The sequence below is a fragment of the Motacilla alba genome, chromosome 20, assembly GCF_015832195.1.
Source record: "Motacilla alba alba isolate MOTALB_02 chromosome 20, Motacilla_alba_V1.0_pri, whole genome shotgun sequence".
In the NCBI taxonomy this organism is placed as follows: Eukaryota; Metazoa; Chordata; class Aves; order Passeriformes; family Motacillidae; genus Motacilla; species Motacilla alba.
In genome coordinates, this window is record NC_052035.1 from 498,972 (window position 1) to 524,206 (window position 25,235).

A 25,235-nucleotide genomic window follows, 5' to 3' on the forward strand; every position below is an offset into this window, starting at 1 on the left:
TTCCTGTCAAGCTGCAAACCTCAGCCTTTTTTAATACTTTTTGGTCTGTTTGTGTTTATTTTTTTGATAGACTGTTAAATTTAAGTTGCCAGTAACAACTAAAATGAGGACTGTGATCAGCTCCTTCATTTTATATTATAATTTAAAATTCTAGGTTGACTTTTGGACCTCAAGTTGTTTGAAGAGTGTGGACCATGCATTATAGTCCACTGGTAGCTCATTGCTGCTTACTTTTGTGTACTTTTAAATGAAACATAAACACTAGCAGAAAGAGAACAGGCCAAGCATATATGATATTACCAAATACACTGGTAGGCCAGCTTATAATTATGTCCATCTTGTTTCCATGTTCTTTCTAATAGCTAAATTAATTTTAGGTTCTTCAGGCAGCATTTCAAGATTGAAAAAAGGTATCAGCCTGAAGTGATTTTTTTTTTTAAGACTGATCACCATGAAATAGTCCTGTATCTTCTTCCTACTGGAGCACTTCAGGTTTAGCTTTTCAATGTTTGGTTCTCATTGTCAGCTTTGTCAGCCTAGTGTAGAGGCCTTTCTGCTCTCCAGTGCAAAGGTTTTTTTCTATTAGTACCAATTCCTATGAAATGTGGGCTGAGAAATATTGAAAACCCTCTGGGAAATGAGTGAAGCCCCTCTACTGTGGAGCCAGGCTAGGGGAGCTGTGGGTGTTCACCTAGAGAAGGATCCAGGGAGACCTGAGAGCCCCTTCCAGTGCCTAAAGGGCTCCTGGAGAACTGGACTTGGGACAAGGGATGGAGGGACAGGACAAGAGGGAACAGCCTTAAGATGGAGTCTGGATTTTAGATGGGATATTACGAAGAAATTCTTCCCTGTGAGGGTGGTGAGCCCCTGGCACAAGTTGTCCAGAGAAGCTGTGGCTGCCCCTGGATCCCTGGAAGTGTCCAAGGCCCAGTTGGATGGGGCTTGGAGCAACTTGGGATAGAGGAAGGTGTCCCTGCCATGGCAGGTTTTGGAACTAGATGACCTTTAAAGGCCTCTTCCAACCCAAACTATTGTGCAATTTTATGATTCCATTAAATACTGAGCTCCCTTTTATTAGATTAAAGGTTAGGATAGCTCTTATTTCATCCATATGTAAGTTGTAATTTGCTACTTTTAACTTCTCTGTCAGTCTGTTGAGATTTTGCTCTGTTTCCTAGAAAGGGAAATATTTTAGTTCTTCACTCTTAAAGAGCCTTTTTCTAAAGGATCATATTTCAGCAAAAGGATGAGAAAAGTAGGGGAGTAGAATGAGCGCTGCTGATGTTGTAGTCAAGTTTTGTAAGGAGTGGTAAAGCTTGTTTGGAGATGGTTCAGCAGAAGTTTTAGTAGAATTTGGATTAGATTCCTTAAGGAAAAATCCCTTTTCACTCCTGAATTGTTTGCTCTTTAGTTGATTATTCTCAAGTGAAGAACAGCTTCAGCATTCCCTGAGATGCACAGATTCAGTGTAGGATCTTCCAGATGAAAAGTGGCTGGGAGATAACTACACATGTGTATGTTACCTTCAGAAAACCAGATGTTTGTAAAGTACAAATAGTTTTTAGCAAAATACCCATAAAAATATGTTTATATTTAGATCTTCTTGCCCGAACCAGGTTAGTGTCTGTATATGGTCTGTGTCTTTATTGCTCACTGGCCTATGATGAGTTCAGCAATTACAGGGGACTGGGAGGACTCAGGCAGTTTGGCTCCCCAGTTCTCTTTCACTGTAACAAATATTTTATGTGTGTATTTCTGCTAGGTGAGGGAGTCTGTCTCTAAGAAAGTCTCTCCAGAGGAAGCTATTGAAATTAAATTGCTGGAAAAAGACAAAGAAGGAGTAATGAACTCACAGCTGCAGTGGCAGCTCAATCTTTTAGCTCACGTGGAATCTCTACAAGATGAAGTCATACACAGAATGGATTTCATTGAGAAGGAGCTAGATGGTAAGTAGTGTAATTCTAGTTTAAAAAACAACTTTTTTTTTTTTTAACTTAACTGCCTGTTCAAAACATGTTAACCAGAATTTTACTTCTTCAAACCTACAAAGAAATGAATGTTTCATTATCACATTTTCTAAATAGAAAATAGACATGCTGCTGATGTGGGGGGTGGATTTTAAAACAAAGACCAGAATTTCACAGAAGTAGTTCTGGTTAGATCATCCCTAAATACTTGAATCAGATGTTGTACTGGAACATCTTTGTGTCTTTTTGGATTTAGGTTTTTGTCATTTTCCAAAACTCTTTTGTGTGTCTGCATTTCTCTGTTCTTCGGGACCTTGCTGGCTATGTTAGCCCATTCTGAGTGGGCTCTTCAGTGCACAAGGCTCTTATCCTTTCCTGTCTCTTCCAAATTCTTCACTTAAATATCTTTTAAGATTTTCATAGTAATGAAAAACTTAGAAATCCTTTGTGTTGAATTAAATGATTCAGGATAGTTCTTCTTTACATTAAGTCTGACCATTGGTTGTGTAGTGGTTATAACAGTAGCTTTACTTGCAGGGGAATGCAACTTCTGCCCAAGTAAGAGCCCTCTCTTTGTAAGTAAGGTACTGAAAAGTTGGACAGCTGAGGGGCTATTTCAGGTAAAGAAGATCAGTAGGGGCTGTACTGCCTGAAGAAGCTCTGGTTCCAAAAAGTTAGACTTTTTGTACCTGCTGCTGAGCAGAGGTTTGTGCAGTGTGTTGCTGCTTTGGGCAGGAACTTTGTTACTCCAAGGAGGGATGCCTCAGTAACAAGTGATGCTGCTGGTTCTGCAGCAGGTGCTGCCCATAGGTAAAATCTACCTGTTGAGCTACTTGGTGGCAGTGACTGCTCTTGGTAGAGGTATTTATTCAGCGTTCAAGATTTCATTCTCCATCTGCAGTACTGTCAACATCCCCAGAACTCATCATAGTCCAACCTGATCACCTTCCTTGTGAGCATGTTACATTGTCATTTGACTTGTCTTCTGCTCAGTGGGATTTCTTGTTTCCCACAGAGAAGCTTTTTAAAGCAGGAGTTTATTTTCCTTGTGAGCACTCTGCTGCTTCATGCTTTTGATCTTCATCCCCATTTTGTGTTACCCAGTTCTGTCTTGGTCAGTTGTGTTCCATATTGATGACAGATCTCTTCTGTGAAGATAGTCCCACCTTTGATGGTGTAAACTCCCTGTACCCACAGTGTCTTTGCCCTGAAATTGACACAGATCAGAAGTTGTTTAACGTGAGGTTTCACAGTGTCTAGTCCAGAGTTTTCCTTTCTTTCTTTCTTTTTCCTAGGAGCAGCAGCTTCTCCCTCCATCCCCATGTGAATTATTTGGTTATGTATCAAAAGTTACTTGCAAAGATTGGTGTGAGGTGTTCAGTTCTATGATTCCTCAAATAACAGTGTTAAAAATATTGCCCACTGCCTTCTCAAGATTTACAAAAGATTTAAAGATTTCTTGTTTTGTGACTTTAGATGAGCTGTTTGCTGAGAACTACAGTAGTGAAAGATTTTGTTTTGTTTGCAGTTCTGGAGAGTTGGCTGGATTACACAGGAGAGCTGCAACCCCCAGAACCACTGGCTCGACTCCCCCAGCTCAAACATTGCATAAAGCAGCTGATAACAGACTTGGGCAAAGTGCAGCAGATCGCGCTGTGCTGCTCCACGTGAGGCTGGAGAGCTCTGGGCTGTGACTGCATGCAAAGCTGGAGTGTCTGATGGCAGCACATCTGAATCTGTAAATTAAACTAGCATGCTGGTTGCATGGGATGCAGATTGACTTCAGGGACTTGTGAAGAAGTGTTGTTCAAAGAAGAGCAAAAAGGTTATTTCAGGTCTATCAGACAATTATAATGCTGTGGAAAAGGTCATACTCTTGTCTCCAGAGGGTGCCTGTGGGTTGATAAGTTAGACTAAAATTTTCACTCCCTACAAGTTGCTCATCAAAATGGTAGACTTTTGCATCAGTAAATTGACTAAAAATTGTGCCACTGAAGAACAGAGTTCTAAGAGCCAAAAAAGTTTGGTTGACAGGGGTTGTAAATAACTTTGTGTAGTTTAAGTGACTCATGTCATGTTTTATTTCTTCTGGTTTATGCATACTAGCACTCAGTATTTAATCATTAGGAGATGTTATAACAGTTTCAGACTTAGTAAGTATGAATGTCCAGCTCTTGACTATAAGTGTTATGTGGAGGTTTTCAAGTAACAGTGGCCTGACCCACACCTCTGTTACAGTAAATAATGTAGCAGGAGGTCACAGGTGGATTGCACTTATTTTCAGAATAAATGATTGTTTTCCATATTTGTCCTCTCACTGTCACATGACTTGGTACTGCAGAAGCCCATGAAAGTTGTGTTTATATGTATTCTTGAGCTCTTAAATCCGGCCGTCCTGTGCCTCCTGCAGCACTTGCTGGGGGGATACCCTCGTTGCAGTAGTATGGAATGCCACCAGGAAAGGACTGGAGCCACGCTCTTGAGTTCAGACTGCAGCATGGTCTGTCATAGATGTGATATATTTTCTACCCATTTGTTAATAATTGCCATTCCGGTTATATTTGGAAATCTAGATTTTTTTTTTTTTCAATACTCTGGATGTGTTCATTGTAAAGACTTGCTATGAATATGTGGTTTTGGGAATCAGTTCTTGTGTAAATAAAGCCTCAAGATCTATGCATGAGGTGCTGTCCTTGCAGACAGTGAGTGGGTTATTATCTAAAATACTCTGTGTTCACAAAATCCCTTTTTATACCTTAAGTTTTAATTTTCAGTTTATATTTACTTTGTGATGTAGGTGACAAGGCTGCTGATGTTCTGTCAGGTTATACAGAACCTTTGGAACGTTGTGAGCATTTGAGAGGTTCAGAGTCTTTCAGCTGCAGATCACCGCTCCTGAAATAATGGCTGTAACTTAGTTTTCCTTCACAGACGTTGCTGAGTTCAGTTCCCTATGGAACACAGTGAGCTGGTTTTGCAGTGAGAGGGTGTCCTTAAAAAGCTGGATTTGTTACCCTTACTTTATTGTGTGCAGTGGTACTACCGAAGGGTAACATTCAAACAGAGTTGTAATGGAAAGGCCCATACCTGTACAAATTACTAATTTGAAATATATATCTGTAATGTTTTTATTCTGCAAAGAATAATGAAAACTTGAAATATCCAGTATTATTGTAGGAGTTACAGACTCTACATGGTGAATATTTTATTTCCTTCAGAAAACAAAGTAATTAGGATGCTCTAGGTAGTAACTAAGACTTTTGTGCCAAGATTCAGTTCAGGCAAGAATTTTTCTCACAGTTTTATAGTACTGTATTGGTATATAGTGAATACAATGTACGTACAGCAGAAAAACCAACCTTCTTTTCTGTAACACAATTGGAATAACATTGTTTTTTAAGGATCACTTGGCTCTCTGAAGATGAGACCAGTGCTTATACCTTGGCTCATTCCTGTCAGGTACCTGAGCTCATGTAGCTCAGAACAGCATCAGAGGAGCCTCCCAGGCAGCTGGTGATTTTCAGGTGAAATAGACCAGAAAAGTTGTTCCCTGGTTACAATCTGTAAAGCAGGATACGGTTGTGCTCCCAGTCTGAAGGCATTCAAGCATTCAGTCCCTGAGCTGGCTTCTTGCTCCAAAGGGGGATTTCTTCTCAAGCAATGGCTTTTGTGTGCTCATTGTGTATTTTCACTTGTCAGTTTATTTTTGCTCAGGGCAGTATTGGAGGTTTAGAAGAAAAGGCATTTCCCATGGGTAGATCAAGTTGCAGACCCTGGACACTTGCATCCCTTCAGTAGTGCTGGCGAAGCCCTTGCAGATAAAGACTGAAAATATTTATTTAAAATAGAGTAGTACTTCTCGTATTCAGGGAAGATTCTTCATTGTGCTCTGCCTGGATTCATTTCTGTCCCTTTTTTTGCAAGTTTCCTCATTGTTATTTTTAGTCTGGACTAGCTGTTCAGACTGACAGGTCACTTTTTTGTTTCTTTAAATCACTGGTAAGTGAATGCAACGTGGAGCCTTGATGAACTGAGCAAACATTGCACTGTGGGTACACACGTGTTTGTTGATGCACTATTAGAACCAAGGGGCTGTACATAGAATTTTGTTTTGGAGCAATATTTGCAAAACTTGAAAACTTCTGTATCTTGGTGTTTGGAATAAATAAAAAATAGGTTTTTGTTGTTTAAATTCTTAGTAAAGTCTTTGTTTCAATTAATGATAATCAAATAATTTTGGAATTTTTTCCTTCCCATTGCTTTGAAATGCAAGTACTGTAGTTTGTCAGGTACATATATATCTATATCTATCTTAACTGTTGCTAAAGTCTGGAAATTACTATTTTCCAGATCTATGTTATATAAATATCCTTAATAGTGTGTTGAATATTGTTTAATGAGGAGCTCATACATTTTGTTTCCAAATCCTAATATATGTAGTATTTTAGTACCAATATATGTAATATATTAGTACCTAGTATGTGTGATCTGACCCTAATTTTTGTTCTATTTGGATAAGCAGCCTGTCAGGGGCAGCCACAGCAGCTCAAGGCAGAGGAAACACAGCATTAGTGATGGTGGGAAGCAAGGAGCTCTGGATACAGTTGAACAATCCATATAGAGAAAATGCATGGGAAGAGGAGGAAGCTGGGGAGGGCTGGAGAAGCAGTGTACTTGGCCCAGGGTGCCTGAAGGCAGGGGCAGGCATTGATGTACCTTCAGGTTCCATTTCTTCCCTCTCAGTTTCCCCAGTGGGAGGAAAGTAGATGTATTCCCTTGTCGTACCAAATTTTGCTTTCTAACTTCATTCTCAAAAAAAAAATTCAAAAGGATTCTTGTGAAACTGGATTTTAAGGCTGGAGGTGCATCACTACTGGAGCCTGGTGTGTGAAGCCTGGAGAGACTTGAGCCACTGATGGCAGATCTCTGTGTGTCTCACTGCACGGTGTCATCATGCAAGTCTTTGATGATCATTTAAATGTCAAAATTGGGTTTTGAAGTTGTGGTCTGGATTTGAAATAATTCAGTGGGATGTGTGCTGTGGCTTGTCATATTTTGATGTGCTCTCTGATTTATTTACTTACCTGATCGGAAGGTTTCTGTAGATGCAAACTCAGAGAAGGAGGCAGCTCTCAGTCAACAGTGGGACTTCATGTGGGTAGAGTCGTCATATTCTCGCTGTTAAATTTGACCAGAACATCATCTGGAATTACAGGATCTGCTGTTGACCATTGTCCAGCCCATGGGTCATGTTCATGCCCATTCTGATGGCCAGTGCACCATCCATGCTGCTGCTGCCTGCTGTTCCATCCAGCTGTGGGAGTGCTTCTGGGTGGTCCTTGCTCTGATTTCCCTGTGGGGTTCTGGTGCACTGCAGGCCATTGCAGTAGTTCAGCAGTGTTTCACAGCTTTGTGCTAACCCTTCTGATTGCACAGCAGTTCTTGTGAAGGTGAAAAACTCTGTGCAGCTCTTGTCTGGGTAATACCTGCTGTGAGTAACTCAGAACAAGGTCCTATTGAAAACAGTTCAACAGTAAATACCACTTTTTTTTTTCCTTTTACAACATAGAAGCAGACAGAAAAAACTGAGAACAAACCAGCAAAACTGGGATTCATTCTGTCCTGCTGCAGAGTTTTCCTGCTGGTGGTGCTTGTGTGCCATTGGGGTGTTTGAAAGGAGAGGCTGGAAGGGGCCATGGAGTGTTGCAATGCTCCATACCCAATTCTGAGGGGCTGCATGGACTTGGGAGTGGAAGCTATGTGTACCTTCAGGGCTTCCAAACTGGTGACTTGGTGAGTAAGTCATGGAGCTTGATACAGACATGACAAAGGACACCAGGGAAGGACCGGCTCCTAACAGGTGGTTTCTGTGCCCTTGGGGTGAGGGTTGGGTGGATGCTGCTCTGAGTCTGGGCTCCAGGCGCAGCCGTGTCCTTTGCACAGACAGCTCTGAGCTGATGAAGACACTTTCCCTGCTTTGCAGCTCCTCAAAATCCCTTTGATCCCAGCAAATGCTGCTGCAGGGAAAGATGCTAAGCTCCAACTCTCAAGACTCATCGAAGGCTGACTGGGTGGTGAGATTTTCACCTTCTCCCTCCCTCCCTCCCTCCCTCCCTCCCATTTTCTCTTTTCCCTTATACGTGTCCTTGGGTGATATTTTTGTAGTTTTATGTTGTTGGAAATTATGTAACTTTTACAATTTTTGAAGTAACTTAAGTCATGTGTTTGATTACCTTTGCCAAAGGGGAAGGGAGGGGTCAGGGGAGGGGGGTGGAATTGAGGTTTCTCTTCAAAAGACTACTCACTGAGAGTTTGAATTTCGCTCAGTGAGGCCTGATAGGCTTCAGTCAACAAAAATCAACATCTGCAGGTTGGGAGTAGCAAGAAGATACAGAGAAGATAAACAAATATGCCCTTGTTAGGCTGGAGTCATCTGATCTGGAAAAAGATTGATAAGAGAATGAAAGAATGAGGAGTAAATTAGCATTGAAGGTTAAGAGATCCAATAGGAGATCGAATACTGAGAATTGTATAACGTAGAACCCAATGAATGAGAATTTATTTAGCTTTTAAATGTATAAATATGTGAAAAGTCTAGCAAATAACTAGATGAGCTGGAATGATTTCTACTGCACATCCTGTCTGGAATAAAGTAATGCCTGATTCTCTAACACTTGAAAGATGGTACTCGAGAGTTTCTTTTATTCCTACAGTTTCAGTGACAATCTTGCAATGCTTTCATATTGTTATATTACTATAGATAATAATCAAAACAGCTACATATCTGCTTTCCTTTGCAGCCAAATTGTTAAAAAATAAACCCTGTGTACATATATTTATACACATTGAGCATTTCAGTATCATTTCATTCTAATCCACCCCAAGGTATCTATTAACAAGAATCCAGGTTACTCCATCTCCTGGGACAAGTTTGTAACACTTGTCACTCCAGAGGAAGTGGTGACGTGGCTCGTGGGGAGGTCTGTGCTGCCCACGGTGTGGCTGATCTGGCCTAAGTGGCCACAATTGCAAGGTAGCCTGAACACTGGGGAGCAGCTGGGAAGCTCCTCTTCCCTCTGAGGATCCTGGGCACTTGGAACACCACTGGGGAAGACCTGCTGTGTCTTCACAGCTGCCCATGCTGGAGTGGCTGGGGTAGCTGATGGGTCCTTCCCTGCCCTAGCACTTGTGGTCTTGCTGGGGCTTGTTCTGTCACTTCAGAGCCTTCAGCATCCCTGTCCTGCACTGCCAGGGAGAGTAGCCCTATGGTCAGCATCCTTGCTCTGCTCTCCTCTGGCTGGTGGAGCACTGCTACTCTTGTTAGCTGTTGGACCTGCTCCGTGCTTCAGCTGTCTGTTAAAATCTGCTTCGGGCCGGTGATGTTCAAAGGCTGCAGCATTCAGCCATAAGAGGCAGGGAATGGGCCTGGCAGTGCCCTGGGAAGACATTTCCTAGCATGAGTGGCCCAGGACAAGGAGATTTTCAGGACAGTGAAGTTGGAGGGCCCAGAGCCTGCTGGCGATGGAGAAGGCTTTGAAAAGCCTTTACAACCACATCTGTCCCATTTTACCTGGCTCCAGGTTCCAAATGGCAGAGCAGCAGGCTCTTGACTGTGGTCTTTTGTGTAAATGCATCCAACAACCTGGGTGCAGATTGGTGATGGAGGGAGGAACCCAAGAGCCATGTTGGTTCACACAACATGGGTCAGTAGCAAAAATAAACCATGTGAAACTCCTCTGAGTTACCTTGGGGCCCCAAGTGTGACAACAGCAGGACCAAGCCTGGGACAAACCCCAGGCTGTTCTGTGCTGAGGCCACCTGGGCAGGAGGCTGGGGCTGAGCAGGTCTATAAAGCTCTGGGTGGAGAAGGAAACAAAATTATGGTAAGTTGCAAGATTGAGCTTATCAGACAGGAAAACGAGGAAGGGATTGGAGCATGTCCAACCAGGGCACACCTGCAGCTTTTGGGTTAGGGGCAGGTCTTGCTGCACCGCCCTAAAGGCGCAGAGAGGGAAGGAAGAGAGGGACTGCCAAGCAGCAAAATTGCTTCTGCACCACCTCTAGCCATAGAGGAAGCTCCAGCTTTGCTAATAAGAGTCTGTTGAAGTAGAGACTCATAAGTGTGGCTGCTCTGAGGCCTTTCTGCTGCTGCTCACAGGCCTGCACAGACACCCATGCCCCTAAAACAGTTGTGCTTGAACTTGGGAGGTCCAATAGGCTTGGGCTGTTCCTTCACCTGGGCCAGGATTTGGCTTATTGAACATTTCTATCGTCTCTCTTCTGCTGTGGGAGTACAGATGCCAGGGGCCCCATTGCAGCCTGTGGGGCATGCAGGGCTCCTTCCCTGAGCAGCCTCTGCTTCCTTCTCCCTTGGGTGTTGGGTGAGGTTCGTGCATCCTGTTGGTGCTCATGCATGTGAATGGATTTCCCAGAAACGGACCACAGGTCTGAATGGATTACCATCGGATATATCATCTCCCCTGGCTATCTGCAGCCAGGTGTGCCACTAATGGCTGACTCTTAGTTAAAATTTCTGAAATCCTGTGCCACTTCCCCTTCTTCACATGTAAATGTAGTCAGGGTATGTGTGGTATGTGTATGACAACAGGTTTCCCAACCCCTGCAAGCCATCTCCCTCAGCTTTTTGGGAACTTGCCTGGGCAAGCCTCCTGTGATAAAAAAATAGACCCTTAATTTTTCATAGCTACTCTTAACCTGTTCTATTATTTTTCAGATCTATATTACATTCATTATATAATTTTATTTTCTCATGAATTTTGACACATTCATAACACCTTAACAAAAATTACGACAAGGGACTGAATAATGAAAGACTTCAGTACTGGGAGCCTCCGTAACTAACAGCCAGATTCTCATCGACAAAAAGGGATGCTCTGCGTTTTATATCCTTAACTCCTCCCAAAGTTTTGTCAGTCAAGTCTATCTCTGCCGTCCATTGGTGGAGAATAGTTTCTTACATCTTGATTGGAGGCCAGGTGTTCTCATGTTGCACCTCCTGGTAACAAGCCGGCCCTCCCAAATGCCCTCACTACCCAAGGCTATCACAAGGGGGAGGGAAAAGAGGTCTATGGGAGGACATAGTACAGTAACATCACTATACACCCACACAACATCTATCTCTTAACTGTGAGAGCTAACTATTACATTACTCATCTCTAACAACCACCTTTCCTGTGGGGTCTGGCTCGGGGGTGTCAGTCTCTGAGAGCATCAGGTAAGAGCTGATGGCTTCCCTCAGGCCGTGGCTGATGGGAGAGTCTTCCGGTGGGGATGTGATCTCCGAGAACAGGAAGGAGCTGCCTGAGAGTAGAAAGGGCAGTCAGCAGGCAGCCCACAGCCCTTGGGTCAGGTGGGGGGAGGCCCAGCCCCTGTCCCAGCTACCCTCACCTCTCAGTCTTGTCCCAGTGGAGTGATGGCTTCCTGAGGACAGAGAGCACTGTGAGGGCTGGGGCCGCCCTTGGCCCTTCCATGGGGCAGGGCTCGCAGACGGGGCAGCAGAGCCCCTCGCTGAACTCTGGGCAGGGAGCCAACAGCACCAACAGTGCCCCCCAACCTGGGCACACCTGGGCAGGGGAGGGACCAGCTGCCACATTTTTCCCCTCCCTCCTTTCAGGGCATGGGACATCTTCCCACACACTGCTCAGGGTGCTGGGGGGCTGGTGGGGCATTACCAGAGTAGTGGTCCACCAAGTTGTGCAGGCTGGGGAAGGTGAGCCAGGGTGAGATGTAAAGTCATCCAGTATCCAGCTGGTGGATGTGGTAGCCAGTCACTGAGGCCCAGGCAGAGCACTTGCCACAGCGCACCAACAGGGAATAGCAGCCTGGCAGGCACAGGGCAAAGGACACTTGGCTGGGCTGTCCCAGGACCCTGTCCTGCTCAGCCCCACTGCCTGATGCACTCTTACACACTACAGGGATTCAACATCCTACAGAAGTGGCAGGCATCACCTTTCTCCCCATGGACCTTGTGGCTGCAAGCACCCCTGTGCCAGCCCCATGCCATGAGCACCTTCAGAACAATGTAGGTGACAGGGAATGGCTGAGACATCGGGTGGCATTGGTGCCACCAGCCACCTGCACAGTGGCACCTCGCAGAATCTCCCCACAGGGTGTGATGGGGCTCTGTTTTCTTGTTGCGGGCTGAGTCTTGTCACTTCTCTGCGTAATCCAAAGCTGCAGGAACCTGATCATGGCTTGCCCTTCTGGGGCCCCCACGGCAGGAGCTCGGCAAAGACTGGGGAGCAGCAACAGCCGGAAGCAGCCCTGTAGCCTGTGCTGCTGCAAACCTGTTGTTTCCATTCTGGATGTTTCTAGTTGCATTTTGACAGAGGCCAGCTCTCCAATGCCCTTGGATAGCCTTCTGCCAGGGGCCAGAGGGCCGCCAACCACATTATTCTGGTGCAGAGGTGCCCAGTCCTCTCCCTACCCTGGGGATGAGTTTGCTGTATGCAGCAGGGGACACTCAGACTGCCAAACCCCCAGGGGTGCAGGTCGTGCCAAGAGAAACACCAAGAGCACATACCGTAACAATGAAATTCAGTTATAGCTTTATTCAATAACTGGTACAAAGTCCCCCTCAGGCAGAGCCTCCCAGTGCCATTCCCTACCTGAAATGGAGCAGAATGTGAGCATGACCCTGGGAGGAGCTGGCTCCCATTGGGTCAGGGCTGCTCAGCAGTGAGGAAAGGAGGTTTTGCTTATCAATTGAGACTTGCAGCAGCCTGACCACTCATCCCTTTTCTCCCATTAACACCAGACCCTGGCAGCAGGCATCTGCTGTCTACCCTTGGTGACCCAGCCAGGTGTAAAAAGGTAGCACAGTTGTGAATTCCACAAAGACAGTAATTGCTATCTGGACAGAGGTGTTCATTGCTCACCCTTCTGACACGACTCACAGGAATGTGTGATTTCTGGCTGCCACACTCCCTGGTGTTCCTTGTCCCCATATAACTGCACCCTGTGCAGATCCTGCCTGGGGCAGTGACAGTGGGACACACTGCTTCCCATTTCACAACCTGCTCAATATTAAATATTCACCTGTGCCAGGGGAGAACAGCAACCATGTGTCACTGCATCCTGCCCTTCTTCCAGGTCAGCAGAGGGTTGCAGAAGTGGTCTACAGCCAGGGCTGCCGGAGTTTAATCCCTTTTCTGGGTTAATAGTGCACCTTGTTAGTGTAGTTTACTGGTTAGTTGCTTTGCTTTTTCAGGAGACTCAGGTAAGAAATCACTCTGCTCCTTCTTAACGCTCATACACAGGATAAGACCAAAGCAGTATTCCTGACCATTTGTTAGTCTCAGGCTGCATGGCATGTGAAACAGCCCTGGGGACAGACAGATCTTCCAGTGGGTTCTGCATCCCAGGTACAGCTCCACACTGCATTGCCTGCTCCAGTGCCTGGAGTGCCACATCCTCACGGTCTTACTTTCCCACGTCCCACCAATGACATACCAACTGCATCACAAGGGCCCTTTAGCAGAAGCACAACTAGAAAGCAATTCTAAACCTCACAAAGCCACAGAAATTATATTTAAATGAAGAGGGGAGACAACGGCTGTCATCTGGATTGATACACAGCACAGACAGGAGACGGCATCAGCATGTACAGTAATGGGACTTACTAAGACTGTGGAATGTCAACGAGTTTTAAAGAGACTCTGATGCCAAGGGGATACAGAAAAGATCAAAGTAATGTCAAGTACAGACTACCAAGGAGGTGGCTGCTCAGATGGGCATGCACAGGTTAGAGAGAACAGTTAATGCCATGTCAGATGAAATGCTAAATTCTGAGTGGGTTCAGTGGGGTGAGTGGAGCTGTCTGAATCCAGAAGAGGGGCTCCTGCCTAACAGGATACTTCCATGGTTTGAGGTGCAGCCTGGAGGTCAATTCCTTCTGGGGTTCCAGCACTCCCTTCCCCGTGGGTGCTGGCATGAGACCGGCTGCGGCTGCTCTCACCAGAGCCCACGCTGGAGGAGGAGTGGCTACGGGAACGCATCAACCGGGTCATGCTGGCTGCTGGCACTGCAAGAGAGAACAAATGTGGGACTCAGACAAGGAGGCAGCTCCTGGAGCCAAGACCACAGTCACTCAGGTATGTGTCACTGGGTAAGCACAGAAAGAGCTGTACCCTTCAGAAGAAAACTCACTCTTCATTGCCAAAATTAAGTCTCTGCATGTCTAAAGCAAGATGTTTAAGGCCCAATTTCAAAAGGTCCAAGGTGAGAAAATGCCAGCAGTGTAACTGATCCTCTGCAAGTGCAGCCACAGCCAGTGTCTGTGCAAACCAAGGCAGCTGTGGCATGGATGACCTTTTGAAAATTAGTCTCATCACTCTAGAAAACTACAGAGCTGAAGTCATGCAACAATCAACGATACAAATGAAAGGTGGAAACCCACAGCACGCACGGTACAATGATCAGCCCACCCACAGCAGGACATGCTGAGACAGAGCAAAGCACCCAGAGAACAATTCCACTCAGCACACAGACCAGGGCCGAGGTGGATGCATGGTTGGAGGTACCTGACTCAGTGCTTAGGTGGCTGAGCTGCACATAAGGGACTGGAAACAACATGAGACAAGGAAAAGGATGAATACAGGAAAGAACCCATTAGTTGCAGTGTGTGACTAGTGGCTGCACCACTCCTGGGACCCTCAGCTACCTTTCCATCCATTCCCAGCTTGTACACTGCACTGAAAGCTCCCAGGATTTGTAAGAACAGCTGCTAATAAGCATCTCAGGGAGATGCCAAGCTCACCTAAAAACCCATCAGGGCCAGATCTCTTCAACACCTTTAGCTGAAAATCACATTGCACCTGGTGACAATAACTCCCCACTGCACACCCCACACCTGCTCAACAGAAATATGGTTTCCCCGGGGTATACTGTGTAACTCCAGATATGGGACAGAAATTCACGTCTTTGGGATGACAGCATCAGACTCCTGCTGCAAGTCTCCTTCAAAGCTGGTACCTTCCACCTGAAGTGTCAGCAGAAGTACATCCAGCTGCTTCAGCCATGTACAGAAGGCACAGAAACAGCTGTTGGAGAACTGGTTTCTATATTTCTAGCAGTGCCCAGCTGTGTTTTGCTTCTACCTTGTTCTCCCCAAGAGAACTGACCACACTCCACAGTGTCCCACAGTCTTGCCCATGAAAGCTGGGAAAACTATTCTGGGACCAGCTACTAATTCTGGAAGGAGAAAACTGGCCTGTCCTTCTCCAGTGCTGCATGTCCTATTGACAAGAGAGCTGACCCCCAAAGTGCTGCTGAAGTGCTGCTCTCCCTTGCTCTGACAACAGCACTTGCTAACTTTACTAACACCAGGAACACAAGAGACATGAACATTGAAACACTCTCAGTGAGGATGAGGGACTCTCCTCACACAATATCTTCCTCTGCAGGATCAGGTTTCCTTTGGCCAACATTGGAGAACATGACTGTCCTATGTGTGTATTACCTGCAGAGCCCTCAGGAAAAGGACAGGTTTTGCTAAGCCCTGACCACGATCTGGCAAAGCTGTGAGAAGACCACTGCAAGTGTCCCAGCTCTTATGGTGGCCATGCTCAGTGGTCAGCCAGTCACACAAACCAACCCCTTCCCTAACTCCAGCTTTTGAAGGCTCATCATCCACCAAAGGGAACTCCTGACCCCAGAAGGCAAGAAAGAGCTGCTGTAGTGCACTGAGAAGCCCTTCTGATGCTCCTGAGTGGTAAAGCCCTTCTTGGAGATAAAGAAGTAAAGAAGCCCTTCTCCTCCAATTCCTCAGGAACACCAAGGGCAGGGAGCTGAGCAGCTGTTAGTCTGACACACTCAGGTGACAATATCTTCTGCCTCCAAGCATGGTGAGGAAGGTATAGGACAGGACATGCACTGGTGCAAAGCACAGCTCTCTCTGGGCTCCCTGGGTGCCTCAGAAGTCACCCAGGAACCTGTTCTGCCATTAGAGGGATTTGTTGTGGAGTATTGCCTAATCCTGGTGAATCTGAGAGAAACAGGAACATCTGAGGAGAAACGGGGGAGCTCTCATACCCGGACTAGTCATGGGGCTGCACTGCTACCTCCTTCCCCTTTGGAGAAGGTAGGCACAGATTTGCTGTTCTTGGGAACACATTTTTCTGGATTGGCACAAAGACAGACTTAAAAGGTTTTACCAACACCAGCAACCAGAAAGGAGTCACCAACACGTTAGGGAACAACACTGGCTTGCTAAGGCATGTCAGCACACTAGCTGATTTTCCAGCATGGATGGATCTCCTGGCAACCACACTAGCTCAGGAGTAGGAACACAGATGCCTGTGGGCTCAGATGGACCAGAAAGCTTGAGTTCCCTTCACGACAACCCTGCTCCAAACCACAAAATTGTGTTTGCCACTTACTGTAGCCCATTCCCTGCACAAAGTACTTGAAGGCTTCAGTCAGCTTGCCAGGCTGTGGAAACAGAGAGGGTGGCTTTAGTGCAAGCAGAACAAAGGGCTCATTTGCGCTCAAATGCCATGGGAGAGCCAAGGTGTATCTCACCTGAACCACCTGGGGCAAGCCCCCGCAGTCAGCCATCTGCAGCAGGAAACAAAAGGCAGGTTAGGCAGGTTGAGCTGTCCTTCCCGCCCAGGAGGACAATCCCAAACCAAGCCAGCACCACCCACTCACCAGGGCTGAGAGCACTACACTGCAGTTTCCACCACCTCACCTCTACAACCAGAGCAAGGCCAAGGTGATACACCTTCAGAGACCTGCTGCTGAGGGAACCCTGCACCTTGGAGGCCATGTCACCAAGTGATCTCAGACCACACTCCAGAAGCCCAGCACCTTCGCAGCCACCACTCCCCCGGCCACTCTGCCCAAACCTGTCACTTTGCACTTCCATACAGCCGCTGTCTGGCATATTGTGGGGCCACAGGTGAGGGTGGAAAGGACCAGTACAAAGCTAGGAAAAAGAATGTTGTTGCTGCAGAGCAGGGTAGAGGCAGGGCATCTCTGCTAACTCTCAAGGTCTTCCCTGCCAGTTGAAGGTGGCCATAAAGCAGGGATTGGGGGACTCCCTGACAAACTCTTCTGTCTCAAGCCCTGGCTCCATGGAGGAGAGAGCACAGCCCTGAATGACTGACCAAAAACTTCTCAAAGCCAAATGTATGGAAAGCAAAAACCTAAGTGGAGCTGAGCAAAAATAGTGTCTTTATGCTGGCTAGAATGATTCTGGAGTGGCACTTGCCTTCAGAAGGGTAGTTTTGGTTGGGTCAAGACGGGAATTGCATTCAACCTAGAAAAAAAAAGGAGAGAGGGACATGGTGTCACATAGAAAACTCGAAGACTCAGATGTAAAATGTGGAGTAGCTGCACCAGAAGCAGTGGCTGTCTTCAGCAATGGTAGCTTCTCTGGAGCCAGGAAGGACCGAGCAAGAAAGCAGAGATCATGTAAGAAGTGAACAATGAATAAAAGATCCAGGGAAGAATGGCAGGTGTTCCATCTAAGGGACCTTGTGATGACAGGTTATGACTTCAACTGAAATCATACCCTAGTTTTGGGATGCACTAAAAAACCCTGGAGCAACTTCTGTGCTCTGACAGCAAGGCTGGGAGAGAAGGAGACTTCTGTGCAATGCAGCATAAGGGAGGTCACCCAGTCCCCTGGCCAGACAAGGAAGCCACGACCACCTCTTCTCTGTAAGACTGCTGCAAAAAGAGAATAGGCAGAGACTCTATAGGAAAAGCAACCTCAGCAGGGGAGGTTATTCTGGGCAGGGAACCTGGGCAGCCAGACCTGGGCAGGCACACTAATATGCAGAAGACCCTATCCTGTACTGTACTGTGGCCAGTAAGCAATGGGAATCTTCAAGGATAGTATCCTAGAAAAGGATAATACTTTTACCTAGTATCTTCAAGGATAGTATCCTATCCATGCAGACCTAACTTCAGACTTCCAGATCAAACAGACCAAGGCAACAGGCCATGGCCAGAAAATGTTCTCCACGCATGGCTCCTAGGGTCAAGTTACTGCTTCAGGAGACTCCTATACTCTTCCACAGTTTTAGACAGCTGCTTTTGTTCACAACTCTCCTGGTCTCCCCACAATCCCTGGCTGACAGGGAGGAGCAACAGCCACCACAACCACACTACCCTGTGCCATGCCCCGCTTATAGCAGAGCTGGGAGGGAAGTGGGTTATGGATGTCTGCAGAGGACAGAGCTCCTAAGTGCTGCCTTCCTGGTGATGCACTACTCTAAGAGAGCTTTACCTGACTCCCCATCACAAGAACTGGAGTCACACTCAGTTATTTTTAATCCTCAGGTAGCCCCAGAGTAACAGCAAAACAACAGCAATTCAAGACTTGAACCAAACTGCAGGCAGCAGCCTGGCAAAGTTCAGGGAAGGATGCACGATCCTGAAGAGGGTCCTTTGCATCACCTGTCGAGATGGGTGCTCATTCAGATTCTGCTAGCCTCACCTTGGAGTTGCCCTGAGAGCCATTCAGGGCCCCTGAGCCTTGGCTCTCCCATGAGTAGCTGGAGGACTGAAAAAGAGATTGTGACAAAGAGCCACTGTCTGTAACTAATTCTGAACAAGGTGAAAGCACTGCAGGGTTGCTAAGTGACTTGTGGGGCTAATGACACAAGAGGAAAGAGTTCATGGATACATACCACTGCTTCCACAGCAGGTGAGTTGTCACCAACAACGAGCAATGCAGGGCACCTGGTCAAAAGCCAAAACAGAGGTGTTACTCCAAGTGCATCAAAGGGGTTTCTGAGAAGGTTGAGCTCTGCGAATCAACACCCTCATGAAAAGTTAACAAAAAAAGGCTCAGCAAAACCCCTGCCTGCCATCACCTTGGCATTTTGTTGTACTAAATCATTCTCCAGGGCTTGCAGATGCACCCAGACTATCCTCTCCATGCACACCAACTGGCACTGCTGTTGCACTCATGTGCCTCTGACCCTGCCTTCTGGAGAAATTCAATGTGTTCTTAATGAGAGGACTTCCAGACACCTCTGCCCCATTGCAGCGGACAGTCCTGTACCACAGCCTGAGACTGTCTTGGACAGTCTTCCCAGTGCTTGAGCTTGGTGCAGTTCTTGCTGAGAAGCAACATCTTTCTGCTGAAGAGACTGGAGAGTCAGCAACTGAGGCTGACTCAGACAACTTACTTTAGTGTTTTTGCAGTCATTTCATTGACACCAACAACTGGTCTCTCAATTTCTAGATCTTTACGACTGAAAGACAAAACAGAACAATTCTCCATTAAATCTGCAGAGGAAACTGATTATAATGGGGACACACAAAATCCAACCATGAGTGCTGGCTCCAGCACCCAGGCAACTCCGTGCATCATGCCCTGATCAGGAGCCCCAGCAGTCATCCCCAGAAAACAGGATTCATCCTCTCATGGCATTGCTGTGTGCCCAGAGATGAGCTACTGAGGTGTGACAGGGCCTGTGGGCAGACACAAGGGCTAGGTTTGGCTCAGGGTAACAGCTGAAAACCAGGCTTAGGACAAAGGTTCCCCTGATACAATACCCAATAGGATAGTACATATGGCAGCAAATCTACTGAGCAGGGAAGCTATGGGAGCTGTCTGTCAGGCAAAAAGGTATCCGATACCTGTTGTATGAGGTGAGGAACAGCTGAAGGTTGTCTTGGTTAATGTCCTGCGCAATATGAAGCCTGTATGTTTGGATCAAATCTAGATTTGCCTGCAGTTCCTCCTGTACAAAAGCAGAAGAATTGAAGAACAGGAAACACTTTTCACAAGTAAAGAAGCAACAGTCATAAAAATGCCTAAGCATTAAAGCATGTCATTCCCTGTGAACAGTGACACAGAGGGCAACAACTCCACACTGCTTAAGGATCCCAGAGACATGAGGTGTTTATGTGATGTGCTGGTACATGCCATGCTTTGGTAATGTGACTACACTTTTACAACTGACAGTGCACAAGCTACTGCCAGAGTTCAAGTATCCTGAGATGGGACAAGTTAACTCCCAAGCCTCAGTAATGCTTAAACAGACACAAATCACTCTGCATTTGGCAGGTCTTCCACTTACACCTAATTTTTAAGAAGCAAAGTACATAATAATATTAATAAACATAATAAAGTAAAAAAAATACTTAAGCTGTAAGACTGTGACCAGGGGAAAGTTCAATTCTAGCACCCAGTTCTAAGAAGAAACTACATTCTGAGAGAGCCTGAGAGAACAGGGAATGCAAGGAAGCACTACATACAATGAAGGGGCTTGACAGTAGGAAGAGAACAGGATGTGCACAGAAGGAAGTGGTGCTGGAGAAGGAAGCATTCCTTTCAGTGCTGATGTGCTGTTGCAAGAAGACTCCAGGTCAGGGACTGATCTGCTGTGTGGCATATACAGTGTGCTCAAGGCACTATCCTTGTCACTGCCCAGTAAGCTTGATGGTTGAGAGACAGCTAATCCCTAACAGAAGGCATTGCTGTATTCAAAGTTTTCAGGAGGGGCTGGTTTGCCTCTGCTGAAACTGAAGGGTAAGATGAAGAGCAGAATGCAGCAGTTCAACATCTGGACAGATACAAGATCCCACTGTCAGCTCCCAGCTGGCCTGTGCTCTACCCACAGTCCAAAGGCTTCCATGCTGACTACAAAGAACTGGTTACCACTTGTTTCTATGGACAGTGTCCTGGGCACCACAAAGGAGTTCTATCACCAGTGCATGGCCGAGAGACAGTGAGGGCAGGAGTAAGGATGTGTGTGCCCCGCAGCATGCCAACCCCAATGTGAGCTTGACACACAGAGAAAATGATACTACCTGTGGCAACCCTTGTCTCATGGACCAGAACTATCTGGGAGCAGACAGAAGTTATAGCTCCATGCACAGTTGCATAGGCGACATTAGCATCTGCTGGGTACTTACATGGCCAAAATGATGTGCCAAGACAATATCCACTATGTTGGTTGTCCAGCCTGAAAACTGAGGAGTGACCATGAATGAGGAGGAGAGTAACAGGAAAATGCAGTTTCATCACACTTTGCAAAACAGCTACTCAGAGTAAAGGAAACAATGAAGAAACTATTCATATTATATAAGAAGCAAATGCCTGAAGCTTGGGATGGACATGCAAAGCTTCAAAGAAACTGTGTATACACAACCCAGCTTTCCAAAATACCTGAAACCTCAAATAACTTCAGGGGACCAGAATAAGAGAATAATTAAGTGATCCATTCAATATCAATCAAATAAAGCCTGCAAGCAGAGGAATCAGAGGAAAGCTGAGTGATCCAAGCAGTTTATCTGCATTTCTCATTCACATGATCACACCCACCCATGCTCCTATGGCAGAGGCCATACTATACCCAAACTTAGAACGCAGCAGGGACAAGAAATGAAATTGTACAGTTTTCATCAGAAATGGAAAAAATCCTGTATTCTGTCCTTTTTTTTTACTCTACACACTGTTCATTAGGTGCTGTGGAGAGCACATGTGTGGGAAAGCAGAATCTCACCTTGGATGCTGCCCAGTCAATCCACCCCTTTGCGCATGGATCAACATTAATAAGAACAAGTCCCTCCACCAGGTCAGGGTGACTGAGCTGTGGGGAGAGAGCAGAGGCACACTCAGAAGGATGATTCAGTGCACACAGTGGTCAACAGCTGGTGCAGGAGCCAGAAAGCTTCTTGCAAAAGGTGCAAGACAAACTAGGGAGCTCCTCTGTGCCGGGCAGCCAGTGGCTCCCAGCAAGACCAGACTCGACTCAGTTGTGGCACTGACGTGCTCCACAGCACCTATAGACTCAGCAGTGCCTTCTGGTGACCTGTGTGCTTGGCATAGATGCAGGTCCTGCTCAGGCCCCGTGTATTACAGGGATCAGCAACCTTCTTTGCACCAATCCAGCACCTCTGTGAAGAACCTTGACAAGCTACTGTGCCTGGAGAGCACCTCATTCTCTTCAAGGAAGAGGCAGTTTTCCCAGTGGAAATGGGGCAAATGGCAGGGGAGTTAGTGCTGAGGCCCCCAAGCCCCTGAAGTATAGAAAGCTTGAGCTACAGGGGCACCCTCTCCCCAGGCAGCACCCCTGCTGCCCCCCGCCTGCAGACACCCCTTCCCCTGCTCCATCCAGCAACCCAAAAGCCTCCAGTGTACCTCGGGTTGTACCTGGGCAGCACAGGTACAAAGCACTTATGAGAACTGCTTGCAAATACAAACTCAGAAATCAGAGGCAACCAGTGTCTGCTGAGTTCTGGGCTTGCTCCAAGGAAGCTCTCCTGCTCTACTGCACTGAAGTGAAGGAGAAGGAAACATCTTCGTCCTCAGCAGGAAACTGCCTGCAGCCCAGGGAGTGTGTCAAGGGCACGCTTGTGGCATTTTGTTGAGGACTAAGGCTGATTTGCACAAACTCCTCTTTAGCAAGGCTGAAAACTATCCAAGATACAGAAGGCAAGGAACAGTGAAACACCAATGCTTCACACTGCCCCAGCTCAATCCTGACTGTAGGGAATGGGAAACAGAGAACTTTGTGTAAGGAGGGGCAGCTGCCCAGCACAGTGGCTTGAAGAAATGATGGTGGCCTAAACAACTGGCAACTATCTGCATGCAACAACCTGAAGTAAATTTTATTGAAAATGTCAGATTTTCTGGGATTTTTTAACACTAACTCTGAAAGACTCAGGCAAATTCATGATAAATTTCTGTATAGTACTAAATGATACCCACTGATTTCACAGGAACACTACACTAGAGAGAAATGTATAAGCAGGTACCGAAATAAAAGCAGCTCTCTTGTGTAAGGGTGGATTAAAATCTGCTTCCTTCCAGTGACAAAGCACATTCCACATCAACACCAGTTTGGAGTACATCACCACATCCATTCTTTGGTGCCACAAACACTGGACACAGCACACAGTAGTGCAGCTGGTCTCTGTGAAGATTCAAGACTGACTATTCCCAACACTCAGGATGGGCTCCACTGACTCAAAGGAATCACATTACAATGTTTCCATGCCTGGCACAGCTTCTGAGTAACCCTGACTGCTCCAACATAACCACGTGGATGGAGGCAGCTCTCCCTGCAGCACTGCTGTAATTACTGAATGTTACTTTGCCCGTGCCCCACAACGATGGCCACAGCCCACGGGAGTCACAAGCAGTGAAGAGATACTTACTGCACACCTGCTCAGGACATAAGCACCAGCGCCTAGGCCAATCCCAATGAAGCTTTTCAGGCTGAAATACAGGCATTTCACAGTCAGCACAACTAACTTAGCTCAGCTGAAGCATCCCTAGAGGCAAAGCCTTTCCCCTCTGCATCCAGCTGTGCACTTATGGTTTGTTTTCAAAACAGTGCAGCAATGATGCAGCAGCCATAAATTGCTTCATGTAGCAGACAGTGTCCCCAGCACAAAACTAGACAGGGTCCCACTGGTTAGCAGATACTTGTGCCTCTTGGGACACCTCAGTAAGCATATCAGTCATGGCAAGCAGAGACAGAAGTAGGTGCTGGAATAGAGCTATCCAGCTGGATATCCCCATTTCCTTTCAGAGACTTACTTTAGGTGTGTCAGAACAGCAGGTAACATTTCAGCCAGTTCATCCATACTGGGATACTGGTACCTGAAAAGCAAGGGAGGACCTCCAAATACAGCCTGACAGAGGTTACCTTCCAGTTCCACTCAAGGTAGGAGGGACAAAGAACATCTGGCAGACATGCACAGGTTATTAATGTGCAACAATACTGTATGTTTCAGTTGACTGTGTTGATCTCATCTCTCAGAGCAAGAATAACACAGAGCTGTGCTCTTTTGGACAGTCAGACTTCTATGGCAAGATGGACAGATGAAATGCCAGCTCGACTGCAGTGTGCTGGATTCATGTTCAAGTCAGAAAGGTGGTACCAGACTCAGCCCTAGTGAGGGCTTTACCCATGTCTTGGTAATTGGAGAGTTCCCTGAATGACCCTTGGGAAGCTTCCTCATCTTGCCATTTCCTCTGCTGCTCGCACCTGCTTACCACTACACTCAGCCTGGCAGTCCCAGCTGGCTTAAACCGGGTGCTACCTCAGTCCAGACTGAACAACATGGGTCACTGCAGAGCTCTTACCCAGATGGGAATGGGGGGGCTCCTTCCTGTTGGCCTGGTGCATCCACATGGCACACAGCAAAATGATGGGTGATCTCTTGCATGTCTTCAAAGTTAAAGAAAGCATTAAAACAGGATTTGTCTGAAACAACAAGAAGAAGAAATTAGACACTGCTTTAAGTTTTATTGCAAGCTACCCTCCAAACACCACGGCACACACCTGCAGGAGCTCAAGCCCCCACTGAGACCATAGGGCAGTGGGTGCTGGATGGTGTATGTGCTGTGCCTCAAAACTGCAATGCTGCAGTGAGTCTCAGCAATGGAATTACCATGACTGGAGGGCAAGCAGACAAACAACAGTCAGCCTGCAATGCCCCAGAAAGCAGGGCCTCACAGCACCTGGGTACTTAAAGCACTCGCAGAGAAGTACCTGTGTGAACATAACAGTACATTTTGGGTGGGAAGACGTCAAAAGAACAACTGCGCCCACCAGAACATTACACTACTGCTGCAGCCATGTAGAAGGGACTTGTTCACCTGCCCAGCACCCACAGAATGGATGCCCTATCACAAGTGCAGCAAGGCAGCTAGAGCACTACGGTGTGTTGGGTGGACCTATTTCCATCTTTCCACCTTGGCCCTACCTTTCAAAGGCTGTTGGAATGGACAGGGGTACGCCATGTTCTCTCTTTCCTGCAGACCTTTATCTTTTCACCTTGGAATGACCTCATCTCAGCTCCATACCAGGCCTGTTACTCCCCATGCTCAAAAGCAAATACCACGAATAATCACTTTTTCAGGGTCCTGGCAATGCAAGGGCTTACGGTTGAGGCCAATGTCATGGTATGTGAGGATGACAGGTCTGTTCCCCTTGGGTGTGCCCCGCATGGTGACATGAACCACTCCGAAAGCTGTCTCAATGTCATGTTCCTGCAGAGAGAGAAGAAGGAGCCCCAGTGTTACATATGCTGACTTCACAGGGAACCCTAACTGAGGGCCAGCAGCAAGGGCCTCATTCTCACTTTAACACTGCTCTCATACCCACATTACAGGTCTTGAAATCACAGAATGGTTTGGGTTAGAAGGGACCTAAAACACCATCTCATTCCACCTCCTGGCCACATGCAAGGATACTTTCCACTGTATCAGGTTGCTCCAAGACCCATCCAACCTGGCCAGTTCACAACCCTGTCAAACCTCTGCATCCAATC

The 25,235-nt window shown here is 46.7% G+C and overlaps 3 protein-coding genes across 24 annotated transcripts in view; 1 reads left to right on the forward strand and 2 right to left on the reverse strand.

The window, feature by feature from the left end:
- Positions 1 to 6,159, forward strand: part of PHF20 (PHD finger protein 20) — a 72,887-nt gene extending 66,728 nt beyond the window's left edge. For all 19 annotated transcript variants that reach the window (XM_038159084.1, XM_038159079.1, XM_038159087.1 and 16 more), the window contains 2 exons: positions 1,763 to 1,946; positions 3,496 to 6,159. In XM_038159084.1, coding sequence (XP_038015012.1) covers positions 1,763 to 1,946; positions 3,496 to 3,638 — 327 coding nt within the window. In that variant the 3' untranslated portion in view covers positions 3,639 to 6,159. The remainder of the gene's footprint in view (positions 1 to 1,762; positions 1,947 to 3,495) is intronic.
- Positions 6,160 to 7,376: 1,217 nt separating this feature from the next.
- SLA2 (Src like adaptor 2) lies at positions 7,377 to 11,906 on the reverse strand (the record flags this gene model as incomplete). The annotated part of the gene is given in 3 exon segments (XM_038159378.1): positions 7,377 to 11,284; positions 11,376 to 11,502; positions 11,660 to 11,906. Coding segments are annotated over 3 exon segments (525 nt in total), but the record flags the coding sequence as incomplete, so codon positions are not given.
- A 606-nt stretch (positions 11,907 to 12,512) lies between these two features.
- NDRG3 (NDRG family member 3) overlaps positions 12,513 to 25,235 on the reverse strand; it is a 59,630-nt gene continuing 46,907 nt past the window's right edge. For 2 of the 4 annotated variants that reach the window (XM_038159100.1, XM_038159101.1), the window contains exons 4-16: positions 24,849 to 24,954; positions 24,046 to 24,166; positions 23,497 to 23,559; positions 23,112 to 23,172; positions 21,455 to 21,541; positions 20,865 to 20,921; positions 19,584 to 19,687; positions 19,130 to 19,195; positions 18,626 to 18,677; positions 17,200 to 17,247; positions 16,367 to 16,544; positions 14,510 to 14,548; positions 12,513 to 14,010 (exon numbers count right to left, since the gene is read on the reverse strand). In XM_038159100.1, the coding sequence (XP_038015028.1) occupies positions 13,832 to 14,010; positions 14,510 to 14,548; positions 16,367 to 16,544; positions 17,200 to 17,247; positions 18,626 to 18,677; positions 19,130 to 19,195; positions 19,584 to 19,687; positions 20,865 to 20,921; positions 21,455 to 21,541; positions 23,112 to 23,172; positions 23,497 to 23,559; positions 24,046 to 24,166; positions 24,849 to 24,954 (1,161 nt within the window). In that variant the 3' untranslated portion in view covers positions 12,513 to 13,831. The remainder of the gene's footprint in view (positions 14,011 to 14,509; positions 14,549 to 16,366; positions 16,545 to 17,199; positions 17,248 to 18,625; positions 18,678 to 19,129; positions 19,196 to 19,583; positions 19,688 to 20,864; positions 20,922 to 21,454; positions 21,542 to 23,111; positions 23,173 to 23,496; positions 23,560 to 24,045; positions 24,167 to 24,848; positions 24,955 to 25,235) is intronic. The other 2 variants (XM_038159102.1, XM_038159103.1) reach the window with 2 other exon arrangements.